The sequence below is a fragment of the Silurus meridionalis genome, chromosome 18 (genome assembly GCF_014805685.1).
Source record: "Silurus meridionalis isolate SWU-2019-XX chromosome 18, ASM1480568v1, whole genome shotgun sequence".
Taxonomy (NCBI): domain Eukaryota; kingdom Metazoa; phylum Chordata; class Actinopteri; order Siluriformes; family Siluridae; genus Silurus; species Silurus meridionalis.
Window position 1 is genome coordinate 25,744,905 of NC_060901.1, and position 13,228 is coordinate 25,758,132.

Sequence of the window (13,228 nt, forward strand, 5' to 3'; positions counted from 1 at the left end):
TCAGCTGGTTAATGATCACAGTTCAGGAAATCTCTCTCTGCTCATATCACACCTGACTGTAGAGGATGAAGGAGATTACAGGTGTGACACAGAGAGTGAACACAGATACATCAGACTCACTGTTGAAGGTAAATAACTCATTTTTATTCACAATGTTACTTCAGTGATAATCTCATGACAGATTCATCTGATGTTGTAACAGTGATGCAGCATGTTGATGTTTGTTTATTCTCCAGGTTGCACACTGAATCATGAGAGAGTGGATGTGACTGGATATGTGGGACATTCTGTTCTTCTGCCCTGCTCCTGCTCTCAACTACAAGCCAAACCACAAACTCTCACATGGTCCATTTATAAAGAACCTAATTTCAAAGAAATCTTCCCAAAGGACCAGACAAATCACTACACACACAGAGTTCAGCTCTTTAATGATCATCATCCAGGAAATCTCTCTCTACTCATATCACACCTGACTGTAGAGGATGGAGGAGATTACAAGTGTAACATCATCAACAGCGTTAAGGACATCAAACTCACAGTAAGAGGTAAAACAACCTTTTATATTTAATTTATGTGAAATTGACTCTAGTGTCTATTCAAAATATATTTTAAATATTTTGACTACTGCTGTATAATAAAATGTTTTATGAATATCTTTATATATTTATGGAAAAGGAATAAAGTGTTAAAGTCACATCTGCTCATGTTCTGCCCCTCATCTGTATTTCTGATTATTATTGTATATTATTTGTGTTTGTGCCTGGTGACCAAAGTCTACACAAATCCACAGTCTGAAAAAGGTAATGATTGATAAATCTTCATTTATGTTGTTTTTTGTTTGTCTATTATTTTCAGAAAATGAAAGGTCTTCCAATTATCCTAAAAAAAATGATCCAGATGTTTTATAGAATTGTGAAAGTATTCAAAAAGTGTACCCATTGTATGACAATGAAACACATATTTGACCTAGCGAGCATTTCATTCCATTCATATTTTTCGAGTGTATAAACCTTAGTTTTAGTTAAAATTTTGTGAAGGTTAATGCATCACCATAGAGCAAATCTCATACACTAAACTCACAAACTACACTTTTCACATCAGCATGGATTCGTAGTAAAAGAGTCTGAGTGCTGAACTTATGCATCATAAAAAAACTAATAAAATGACAAAGAAGACCCAGGTGTCAGGGTCGCGATCACGATGAGAAAGCGGAAGTAACACAATCATAGATTATTTAACACAAAACACACACAAGTCATGGAGAGCCACACATCGATAGTTATCCGCTCGGGAATAGTAATCCTACACGAAAAGGGATGTCCGGAAAACGGAAGTAAACTCTGATGGCAAAGAGTAATCCAACATGGAAACGGAGTTAGGAGACCTAACCAGCTGGAAAGGCTGGTTGTACGGGATCCAGGCGATCAGCAGCATGACATTCAAAAACCGACAGCCTGTGACTCGAGAAAGTGAGTTTATATAGTCATCTCCTTAACGAGCCACAGCTGTCAGGAATCAAAGCCGGCGCGGCAAAACAAGGCAGGGTGACTGCTACCGAGGAGGGCGTGGCAGGGGATCCCTGACAGCTACCAAGGGGGGCATGGCAGGGGAATCCTTGACACCAGGTCTGTTGAGAAGCTAGAATCCTATGTCAGACATTAATAGGACAACATTTCTCCAACAAATATCCAGCAAATTGTCTCCTCAGTTCCCAGATGTATATAAAGTTGAACAGTGTAAATGTTTAAATAAAGTAATGTTATGACTGATATTGATGACGTCTCTCCAGAGTCTCTTCCCTACTTCCCCTTCGCTGTGGTGACTGTGATCTTTCTGCACATCATTGTGGCTGTGGTTTACTGCCCCACCAAAAAGAAAGGTACAAGTTTCAAGCTCTTGTAATTTTACTAGTCGGTGGAAATGGTTCCTCCACTTACACATCATTGTATCTTCATGAACTGAGCGTTTCTTGTTTATTTTACCCTTCAGGTCCTAATACAGTTCAATACAGCAGAGGTGATGGAGATGGAACAGTGAGTCTACAGTAGAGAAGATCAACAGAAGACATGAACAGCATCAGCTTTTTACCAGACCAGAGAGCAACTTGGTCCACAAAATGAAAGCTTTGCTGATCTGTTGTTTTTAGCATATTGTAGATATCCTTCTCTTTTTTCTTTATGTAGTTAAAAGGACAAAATGTGATGTCATCACTCTGAGGTAAAATATCTTTATATCAGTGACGTCTGCTCCATGGGACATTATTAAGTCTAGTGTGTGATTAAAACAATGAGTCGTTCTAGTGATGTTTGGTTTAACCCCAACAGAGTTTAATAAGATGATCAAGAGGTCTGAAAGAAAATGAGCAAACTCTTAATGAAAATCAGCATAGGGGCCTGGGGGTCTGTACACAGTGGCCAGAGCGAGAGATAGTAGGGGTATTCTATGTAAGTCTGAAAGTACAACTTTAAAAACGAGCACTTCAAATGATTTAAACTTAAATCCTAATATCTGACAAACATTAAGAAGGGCACTATAAATGGTTGCTACACCAACCCCATGACCACAGAGTATTATTAGATGTCTGTTTTTGGTGTTCCTGGATAAAATACTATTCATCTAAAAGACTTGTTTGATTTCTTGATTCACAACTTGCAGAATGATTGCAGCTGGAGGGAACATGAGAAATTAATTGCCTTTTATAGTTAAACGTCAATTTAACAAGCAGAGAGCAAATGATAAGTAATAAAGGTTTTAAAAACTTTTTCAGAACAGTTGGAGGATCTCTTCCTCTCAGCTTAGACAGGTGGATATTAGAGCTTTAATAAAGGTTTGGTCCTGGGATGAATTTGATCAGATATTCAGTGTGTAGTACAGAGTCAGCACTTGATGAATATAAATCTTGATTTAGAACTCAGGAAGTCTGTCACCCTCTCAGATTTTACCTGAACAGTTCTATTAAGCTGTAAATGCACTAATTGTGCAATAATCCAGAAAAAGTCTCATAACATTTGAATTCTAATAGTTTAACACCGAAATGTTTAAAATTCAATTGACTCATGTTTGGTTATATGTGTGGGAATTGTGTGAACATTTTTTTCTACCAGCAGAGGGCAGAAGAGGTCACTGGGTTTGCTGTATTTTTATAAATTTTTTTGGGGGTTTAATGTAAAAAAATATTGCTATGTATATTACATTTTTTACATGAATAAGTATGTGTAAATTAATGCAAAAAAATACATTCTGATAAATTTATCTATCTATCTCTTTATTTTTTCCTACATTTATTTTTTTATATTCATTATTTATACATATGTTTGTTTTTGGATTTTTTTTTATTATTTAAATATTTCCACATTTCTTCATTCATTTATTTCTGTGTTCTGTATTCTGTGTACATATCAGGTATTAATAATGTAGGCTGTCCTAAACTCACTCTAAACCATGATTTGTAAACAAATTGAGAAAAAAGTGAAAAAAAAAAAAAGAAACTCAAGAGAAATAGCTAAAAACATTTAGAGATAATTGTTAAAAAACGGTTTAAAGGTTTATTGTTTGTCTGAGTTTATTCTGTGCCAAAAATTCCATCATGTTAAAGAGACCTCGTTTGGAATAGAACAGAAATAAGCATTTATAATGTAATAGTTTGGCAAAATGTTTAAAATATAAATGGTTAATTATGGGTGAGAACAGTGTTTTTACCAGCAGAGGGCACAACGCTTTGAGAACACTTCCGCATTGTACACGCTCTGAATCACGTGTGTAATCTGTCCAATACCAGCAGGGTGACGTCATGACCAGGAAGCTATAAACTACCTGATGCCAGTTAGACATAATGATTAAATAAAAAAGGTGTAATGGTTCTATCATGTGAGAGTGACCTCTGCTGGAAGAGAACTGAAATGCCCCATGGCATATATTTAATGGTAACAAAATAAATGTACTCTTTATAGAGTATATGGTTAGATTTATTTGCATATTTTATATTAAATTTCTCATTTAAGTGTCTTTTATCATTTTCTTGTTTTATTACAGTGTTTGGGATTTGTGTGTTTTTCTGCAGCATTGTGCTTTTGGCCTACTTTATTTCACACACTTTCACATGGTCAGTAGCATGATGCTAAATTTGCACTTCCTGTGGTTGGTTGCACTTCCTGTGGAGGTGTGAAGAAAGTAAATGAGTAAACTTGCAGTGTGAGATGTTTAGAGCGTTCATTATGATCAGACACATGCAGCAGTCAGTCAGTGTGTGTTTAGCTGTAGTTCTCTCTTTGGATTATTGTGTGGGTTCAAGTTTACATTAAGAATGCAGCTGTGTTTTCTTCTCCTCCTCATACAGCTTCATATAACAAAAGGTAAGTCTGTGCTCTCTCTCTCTCTCTCTCTCTCTCTCTCTCTCTCTCTCTCTCTCTCTCTCTCTCTCTCTCTCTCTCTCTCTTTCTCTTGCTCTCTCTCTCTCTCTCTCTCTCTCTCTCTCTTTCTCTTGCTCTCTCTCTCTCTTTTTCTCTCCAGTTCACTTTTGCTGATGATAAAAGTTCAAACCTTCCTAAAACATCAGTTAAAACATCCACATCAGACTGGGATCCCACCAATACTGCCAAGTCATCCGCATATGCCGACAGGTAAAGTGAAGCATTGGCACGTGAAATATTAAAACCAGAAAGAGAACCCCTTAGGTTGATTAAAAGAGGTTCGATTGCAAGAGTGTACAGCATTCCTGACAGTGAACAGCCCTGCCTGATCCCTCTGTACACTCTAAAAGGAGCACATAAACCACCATTTACCTTCAGTACACTCTCAATTTCGCTGTACAACACCTTGATCATGGCTATGAAACCGAGGTTGAACCCAAAGCTTTCCAGCACCTTCCACAAGTATTCATGCTCAACCCGGTCAAAAGCCTTTTCCTGATCTAGGAAAATCAGACCAGTCCTCACGCCCAATAGCCTGGAGACATCCACAATGTCACGAATTAAGTAAACGTTATCAAATATCGACCTGCCAGGCACACAGTACGTCTGGTCATGGTGAATGATCTGCCCCATCACCTTTGTCAGTCTTGATGCCAATGCCTTCGACAGCAGCTTGCAGTCAGTGCACAGTAGCGACACCGGGCGCCAGTTCTTCAGCTGGGTCAGGTCTCCCTTTTTTGGCAGCAGGGTCAAAACGGCCCTCCTGCAGCTTGACGGGAGCTGACCACCTCTCACACTCTCCCTCAGAACCTCCAGCACATCCTGCCCTATTACTTCCCAGAATGCCTTGAAGAACTCGACGGGGAGACCATCTATTCCTGGCACCCGCCCATTCTTCATGCCTTGGAGAGCCTCCTGAAGCTCAGAGAGGGACAGCTCCCTGTCCAACTCTCCGGCCACTGACTCTGTGAGCCTAGGCAGATCCTTGAGGAAGCTCACTTCCAGCTCTTGTGCCCCTGACCTCTCGCTGCTATACAGCTTAGAATAGAAACTGACTGTCTGCTGGCGAATTTCAGAAGGCTCTGATACGAGATCCCCTGATTCCATCCGCACAGCATGCAAAAACCTTTTCTGTCCATTTTTTTGCTCTAAACTGAAGAAGAACTTAGAAGGAGCATCCATCTCAGTGACGCTTTTAAAGCGTGACCGGACCAGCGCCCCCTGCACTGCAGTACCCAACAGGTCGTTCATTTTGGCTTTTTTGCATTTGAGGGCTTCAATATGCCCTCGACTTCCTGTGGCCTCCAAACGTTGGAGTTCCACCGTCTCTATCTCCAGAGCTTTCAGAGATCTGGCAATGTCTCGTGACATTGAGAGTGTACTGTTGACAGAAAATCTTAATTTGTGCCTTGATTACATCCCACCATTGCTGTAGGGAGTCAAAAGCTGCCTTTTCATGCTTAAAACAATTCCATAAAAAAATAAAAGACTCTCTAAAATTAGCATCCTCTAAAAGTGCAGTGTTAAAATGCCAGTAGGCACTCCTAGGTTTAACATTCTTTTTAGCGATGGTGCACTGAACCATACAATGATCTGAGATGCCTACTGGAAAAATAAAACACTTATAAAACAAGTCAGTTGATGCTTAAAACCATAAAATCGATCTAATCTCGCCAGGGAGAGCGTGTTGTCGATGGAGTGAGCCCACGTGTACTGCCTCTGTTTTTTATTGAAATTTCTCCATACGTCACAGAGATCATGGGTCTCCACCAACTCCCACAGACGCTTACGAGAAGGCGTATGAGGTTCTGCATGATTCCTGTCTATATTTTCTGCTGTACAGTTAAAATCCCCTCCCAAAACTAAAAACTCTGCAGTGCTGCAGTTTAAAATAACATCATTAAGTTTGTCTAAAAACGTCATTCTCTCCACTGCACTGGTGGGAGCGTACACACAGATAAAAACAAAAACCTCACTCTCATAAAAAGCATTTACTTTTAAAAGCCTCCCGTTTAAAATTTCTTCTACATTGTAAGAAACAGGAATAAAATTGCGAGTAAAAAGCAAGGCAACACCACCACTAAGCGACGTGTTGTGACTTAAAATCGCCAACCCGTCCCACTCCTTCACCCAATCAGCAGCATTACTGCTGTCGCTGTGGGTCTCCTGCAACATGACCTCGCCAGCAGGACGGCGGCCTTTCGCCTCCAGTTTATACAGAGACTCTTAACCGGGCCCAGGAAACTGGTATGGAGGACAGCGGCCAGTGGACTTTTGCGCATGGCAGGAGGACTCGGGCTGGACAGCACTTTGTTTTTAACGGACACGGGCACGCTGAATGTTACTGGGTTACCAGTCTTTTACCGCGGACTTTTAAAAATATGGACTTTCTTTAAGAAGAGGATAAAGGGCTGCAGAACACTACACTGGCTGCTGAAGGAGCCACTAGTCAATGGGAGTCGGCTGGACATCTCCGGTGCGACCACCCCCACACTGTCCAGGGCCATGATCGCCTCGGGGATCGTCACACTCGGGGAGCTGGTGAACATTGCGGGGACAGACCTGTCACGAGGGGAAGACCTGGCTGTACATATAGGGCTACGATCCCTGCGCATAGCTAACCAGCTCCTGCTGAGATGGAGGTCTACATTAACGGCAGAGGAGCGTGTTCAGCTGAAGGACTATATAATCGGCGAGCGGTCCGCAGAGGAGGAACCCTTTCCCCAGCTGGACATTGCTCCGGACCTCGACGGATGTGGTGGCCCCCTCCTGGAGTGCAGGGGCGAAGGGGAGATGAACTTTGGGACAGTGACGGGGAAGCTGCTCTACAGGGCCTGTGTTAAAGTTTTAAACAAGAAGAAACTGAGTGGGAGGGTGGACACCCAGTGGAGGAATTTTTTTGGTTTTAACAATGATATTAAGCCAGAGTGGAGGCACTGTACAAACCACCATTACCTAAAAAAGCTGCCGACCTCCAGTGGAGGATTTTACACTGCATTATCTCTGTGAACTCTTTTATTTCTGTTTTAAACCCCAATGTTTTACAAGACTGTCCGTTCTGTTCACAGAGAGAGACTGTTTTTCATGCTTTTACTCAATGCTCCAGGTTGCATTCTTTTTTTGAGTTTTTAAAATGTATTTTTAGTTCCTTGAATGTGACTTTTACTCTTCAGTGTTTTATTCTGGGTTTTAAGTACAGCAGGAAAAACAGGTTTGTGTGTCAGTTGATTAATTTTATTTTTGGTCAAGCTAAAATGGCAATATACCTGAGCAGAAAGAACAAAATAGTTTAGGACACTGACTGTGATGCCATTCGAATCTTCTCCAGACTGACAAAATCCAGGATTTTTGTTGATTTTAACTTTTACAAGAGTATGGGGGATCTGGAGATGTTTGAGACTGTGTGGTGTTGTGGAGCAGCTCTTTGTTTTTTGAAAGACAGGGAATTGAACTTTGCACCAGGGCTCGGCTAAACGTTTACACCCACCCCCATTTTTTTTTTAGAACCTGTCATTGTCTTGTTTTATTAATGTCTGTTTAATGTTTATATATATTTATTTATTTGTTTATTTATTTATTATATTTATTATGTTTGACTATTTATCTTTTTGTTTAACTCCTTTGCCTTAGTACCTGATACCATCCAGGATATTACGTGACTTGTGTTAAATAAAGGAGTGTAAAAGTCAAAGTCTCTTTCTCTCTCTCTCTCTCTCTCTCTCTCTCTCTCTCTCTCTTCTCTCTCTCTCTCTCTCTCTCTCTCTCTCTCTCTCTCTTTCTCTCTCTCTCTCTTTCTCTCTCTCTCTCTCTCTCTCTCTCTCTCTCTCTCTCTCTCTCTCTCTCTCTTTCTCTTGCTCTCTCTCTTTCTCTCTCTCTCTCTCTCTCTCTCTCTCTCTTGTCTTTACTCAAGATTTTATTATTAGTGGTGCATGAAAAGAAGAAATTTTCTCGTAACTCGTCCTGCATTTTTTGCCACAACACCACAAATGATCCCTCAAAATGTGTGGTCTGGTCGCTAACCCTAACCCTAACCCAACTGTTTTTGATCACATGACCAAAAAGGGCAAATTTACTTCCATATAAAATGAATGGGGCAGAAAACACGTGTCATATCTCGGTGAGTGGGTTGCAACCGTATACCCCTCAAACCCCAGAGGTGGGCATGGCCTAACATGTCACCATGTAACTTCCCCCACTGTGCCAAGTTACATGGTGACATGTTAGGCCATGCCCACCACGTAAACCTATTAGCTTAACACGTCGTTGAATTTGGCTATGACCTGGACGTGTGACACCACAAACCGTTTGGCACGGTCTTAGGAATCTCCAGTGGAGTGCCATATCGACACCACACGATGTCACATGGGCAGAAAACTTGAAATGACACAAGTCTGGTGACATGGTAGTGTGACACATGTGAACACTCGACACGGCCAGGGGAGTCGGACCCCGGGTCATGTGATGGTACAGCATTAACAGCATGTGAGGTATCGAAACGCTCGTCTCCCAAAGTACGATCGCGTCTCACAGTCGGCACTAAAAACGGCACACGCCTGGTGCTTCAGGAAATGTCACATTCTAGTTATAAATATTTTTCTTTTCACATTTTTTAAAATATTTTATAGCTCCAGAACACCATGACAAATTCCATGTACATGCAAGCACTGATATTAGGCAATGATACTGATACAATTCTGATTCTGAAGTGTCTATAATGATATAATAACTATACTGTGTGGAAAGGGATATTACACAGCTTACTGTTGAAGACAAACAACAACAGGAACAATGTCATCACCTGTCAATTCCTGTTCGGAGTCTCCATAAAAAAATTACATAATCTAATATAATTAAATTTATTGGTGCAGTAACCATGAAAGGCCACTAGACTGAGAGTTCAGATCAGACTCAGATCAGTGATGCAGTAGACTGCAGATTACTATCACTATGTTATGCACAATCTTATATGCATGTTTGTAAGTAAATAAAAGGCTTTGTTTAGTTTACGGTATAAAAATGAATAATGTTTAATAGTTTATTGCCATTAGATGATTAATATTGTAAGCATGCAGAGAATAGACTCAGTTCTAATGTGCAAAAGACATAAGAAACTTCCTCATTTCTGTGTCAAGGCCGTGTTGCTACATTTTAACTTCCTCTGTGAACTGTGAATGTGTGAATGTGATCTATAGAGTGTTCATTATGATCAGACGTGGTGAAGCAGTCAGTCAGTGTGGGTTCAGCTCTAATACAGTCTTTGGATTAATGTGTGGGTTCTGGTCCTCAGTAAGAATGAGGGTGTGTTTTCTTCTCCTCTTCATACAGCTTCAAATCACTGAGGGTGAGTCTGCTGTTTTCTCTCTCTCTCTCTCTCTCTCTCTCTCTCTCTCTCTCTCTCTCTCACTATCTCTCTCTCTCTCTCTCCATTTAAATATAAATAGAGTGGAACCTCGATAATCACGACCTCGATAGTTTGCGACTTTTCATTTGGACCCGGTCTAATCTAACCAGATAAATCTACTAATTGTAGTTATAAATTACATAAACATTTTTGAAATACTATTTTATTGTATTAATCAGTTAAAGTAGTAAATAAAACATTTATGACAAGTAATTAACAATGTTTCTTGAGTTTACAGTACAGTACATGTACAGGGGTCATAGAATGTAACTCCCGCGAGTAGCGAGGTTGCACTGTATATCAGTTAAGGCCTTTAACACATAAAGTCATGCAGTAAACTTCCTCATGATACAGAAATGTAAAGTGAACACAACATTTGAAGAGATTTGGTGAGTTTTGGAGTTTTTCTGTTTGCCATCAAACCAAATATAAATATAAACATGAGAAAATGTTCATCATGAGACTGTTTCACTCCACTACAGTTTCTTCTTGTCATACATACTACAAGACTCCGTACCAATTATTTTACAGATATTTAAAACACTGTGGTGTGTACAGTGTTAACAGGATGTGGGGAGGACGTTACTACACTGCTTACTCATGTAGTTTGTTCACACCATCAATTCCTTGGACTTTTGTGGTGTGTTTTTGAAACAAGAGTTTCGCTGTTCAGAGTCAAATACATTTTCTTAAAATCCTTTCCCACCTTTTTAATGGTAGTATATAATAAACTATTCTATTTTTAGATAGATAGATAGATAGATAGATAGATAGATAGATAGATAGATAGATAGATAGATAGATGGATGGATGGATGGATGGATGGATGGATGGATGGATGGATGGATGGATGGATGGATGGATGGATGGACGGACGGACGGACGGACAGACAGACAGACAGACAGACAGACAGACAGATAGATAGAGTTAATAGAGTTGTAGTTCTTAAACATTAGCAATGCAATAACTCAGATTAATGTCCTTAGCAAGACCACTATGCAGAGTGACATCATCAGCTTTGTTTGGAGGCCAGTGCTCGAATTGCATCAAATCTAATTGGGGGTCCCCAGTTGTTGTGTAATTACAGTGGAACCTGGTTATGTCGCAGGCGTAGGGGATGCCAAAAAAGCGTCGAGATAACCGATGATCGAGATAAACTAAAACTAATATGTCGGCAATATATTAACGTGCTTGAAATTTCTTTATTACATGATGTGCCTTAATAAATGAGAATGTACATGCACGTGTTTTTGAGGTTTTTTGCACAAAAGCGTTGCTGCGATTTGTTTGATGACAGCATGCTATAAAAATACATACAGTACATGTTTGTTAACTGTCAGGAATCCACCTGCCACGCCCCCTTCGGCGGCTGTCAAACCTCCGCTTTCTCTGAAGCTCCCGGCTTTAATCGCGCACATTTAGCACTCATCACCAGCTCCTATTTAACCCCCTCACTTCCACACTCTCACCGTCCTCTATTGTTGGTATGTGTTGGTATGTCCCGGTACGTGCGTTGCCACTCGGACTCCACACTCTCTCACCGGCTGCGCTTTTCTTCCCAAAGCGCATCCCGGATTCCCCGATCCTGCCGTTGGTAATTCTATGCTTTTGCTGCTCATCCCACGTTCTCCTGTGTGCTGTTCAGCGCTGCACTTCTACCAAGCGCACCCGTGGATTATATATACAGACTGCCTCTTTCAGTTTGGGTCTTAGTGGACCGCGCTCCCAGAGCGCACCACCGGAATACTTACTTTTAAGGTGTTTGTGTTTGGCTTTGCCCTGTGTTGCAATAAACTGTTTTGCTTTCACTTCGGCTTCGCCTCCCATTCATCACATAACATTTAACAACAAAAGGCATATGTGCACCAACTAACAGCAGAGATTCACCAGTATACAATACAAACCAGCGTCGATTCTCGATACAAACCTTTATTATATTCTCCAACATTCATCATAGTTCATTTTTACAAAAAGCTAACCAGTGTCAAAATTAAATTCTTGAGTCATTTCACTCTGACACACAGCTCTGAAAAGTGTCCTACACCTGTAGCATCTGTAAGGCTTGATTTTTCCGCCACTTCCACGAGTTCTTCTGCGGCTGCACCATGCCGATCGAGATAACCGACGTTACGTGGCAAATTTGCCCCTCCTTGTGCTCGAGATATTAGGGTTCGGCGACATAAAAGAATCGACATAACCGATGAGAAAATGCTAAGACAAAGCGAGAATTTGGCGGTTTCAAAAACGTCGACTTAATAGGGTTAGCGAGTTAACCGAGGTCGAGATAAGTGTTCAGCAGTCCAGGGAGGAAGGCAACATTGTCAGCAGTGTGATATCTTCAGCATAATGATTGCTATTATACAAATAAATCCAGAATATTCATTTAAATGTGATTAACAGAGCAAATAACTTACATATTTTAGTACCAGATCACTTAATGACCTACACACATCAGTAATCTGCAAGTAGTCACTTAGACATGTTTGGCTGTGGGTGTGAAGCAGTCTGCTAACATCTTCAATCCTGTTCTTCATCTTCTTCTGTTAGAACCATAGATGTCAAATTTTAACTCATCTGTCCACAGAACTTTCTCACAGTCGTTCACAGTCCAATTCTTGTGTGTTTTTGTCTTTTAACTTGTTTGATGCATAGAAACAAAAGAAACGTGTCTCAATTAATAAATAGTGTTTTGAACTATGATATTATTTGGTTTTTATGTGTGTAATTGCTGCATCATGTGATAAAACATATGAAAGAGGAAGTAACCAGTAAACAAGTAATAGAAACTATTACATCAATACTTGTGTGTGTGTGTGTGTGTGTGTGTGTGTGTGTGTGTGTGTGTGTGTGTGTGTGTGTGTGTCTGTGTCTGTGTGTCTGTGTGTGTGTGTGTGTGTGTATGTGTGTGTGTGTGTGTGTGTATGTGGTGTGTGTGTGTGTGTGTGTGTGTGTGTGTGTGTGTGTGTGTGTGTGTGTGTGTGTGTGTGTGTGTGTGTGTGTGTGTGTGTGTGTGTGTGTGTGTGTGTGTGTGTGTGTGTGTGTGTGTGTGTGTGTGTGTGTGTGTGTGTGTGTGTGTGTGTGTGTGTGTGTCTGTGTCTGTGTCTGTGTCTGTGTGTGTGTGTGTGTGTGTGTGTGTGTGTGTGTGTGTGTGTGTGTGTGTATGTGTGTGTGTGTGTGTGTGTGTGTGTGTGTGTGTGTGTGTGTGTGTGTGTGGTGTGTATGTGTGTGTGTGTGTGTGTGTGTGTGTGTGTGTGTGTGTGTGTGTGTGTGCCTGTGTGAGTGTGTGTGTGTGTATGTGTGTGTGTGTGTGTGTGTGTGTGTGTGTGTGTCTGTGTGTATGTGTGTGTGTGTATATGTGTGTGTGTGTGTGTGTGTGTGTGTGTGTGTGTGTGTATGTGTGTGTGTGTGTGTGTGTGT

At 40.7% G+C, this 13,228-nt stretch overlaps 2 protein-coding genes across 6 annotated transcripts in view; both read left to right on the forward strand.

The window, feature by feature from the left end:
• Positions 1 to 13,228, forward strand: part of LOC124401683 — a 51,641-nt gene that overhangs the window by 24,138 nt on the left and 14,275 nt on the right. The gene's annotated exons all lie outside the window — the stretch shown is intronic.
• LOC124401427 (Down syndrome cell adhesion molecule-like) overlaps positions 1 to 13,228 on the forward strand; it is a 29,868-nt gene that overhangs the window by 13,078 nt on the left and 3,562 nt on the right. Inside the window, exons 2-6 of one of the 5 annotated variants that reach the window (XM_046873747.1) lie at positions 1 to 128; positions 237 to 545; positions 774 to 800; positions 1,790 to 1,879; positions 1,990 to 3,179. The exon at positions 1 to 128 is cut by the window's left edge and continues 178 nt beyond it. The exons of 3 other annotated variants lie outside the window; for them this stretch is intronic. In XM_046873747.1, coding sequence (XP_046729703.1) covers positions 1 to 128; positions 237 to 545; positions 774 to 800; positions 1,790 to 1,879; positions 1,990 to 2,048 — 613 coding nt within the window. In that variant the 3' untranslated portion in view covers positions 2,049 to 3,179. Of the gene's footprint in view, positions 129 to 236; positions 546 to 773; positions 801 to 1,789; positions 1,880 to 1,989; positions 3,180 to 9,615; positions 9,751 to 13,228 lie in introns of those variants that run through there. One more of the 5 variants, XM_046873744.1, reaches the window with a different exon arrangement.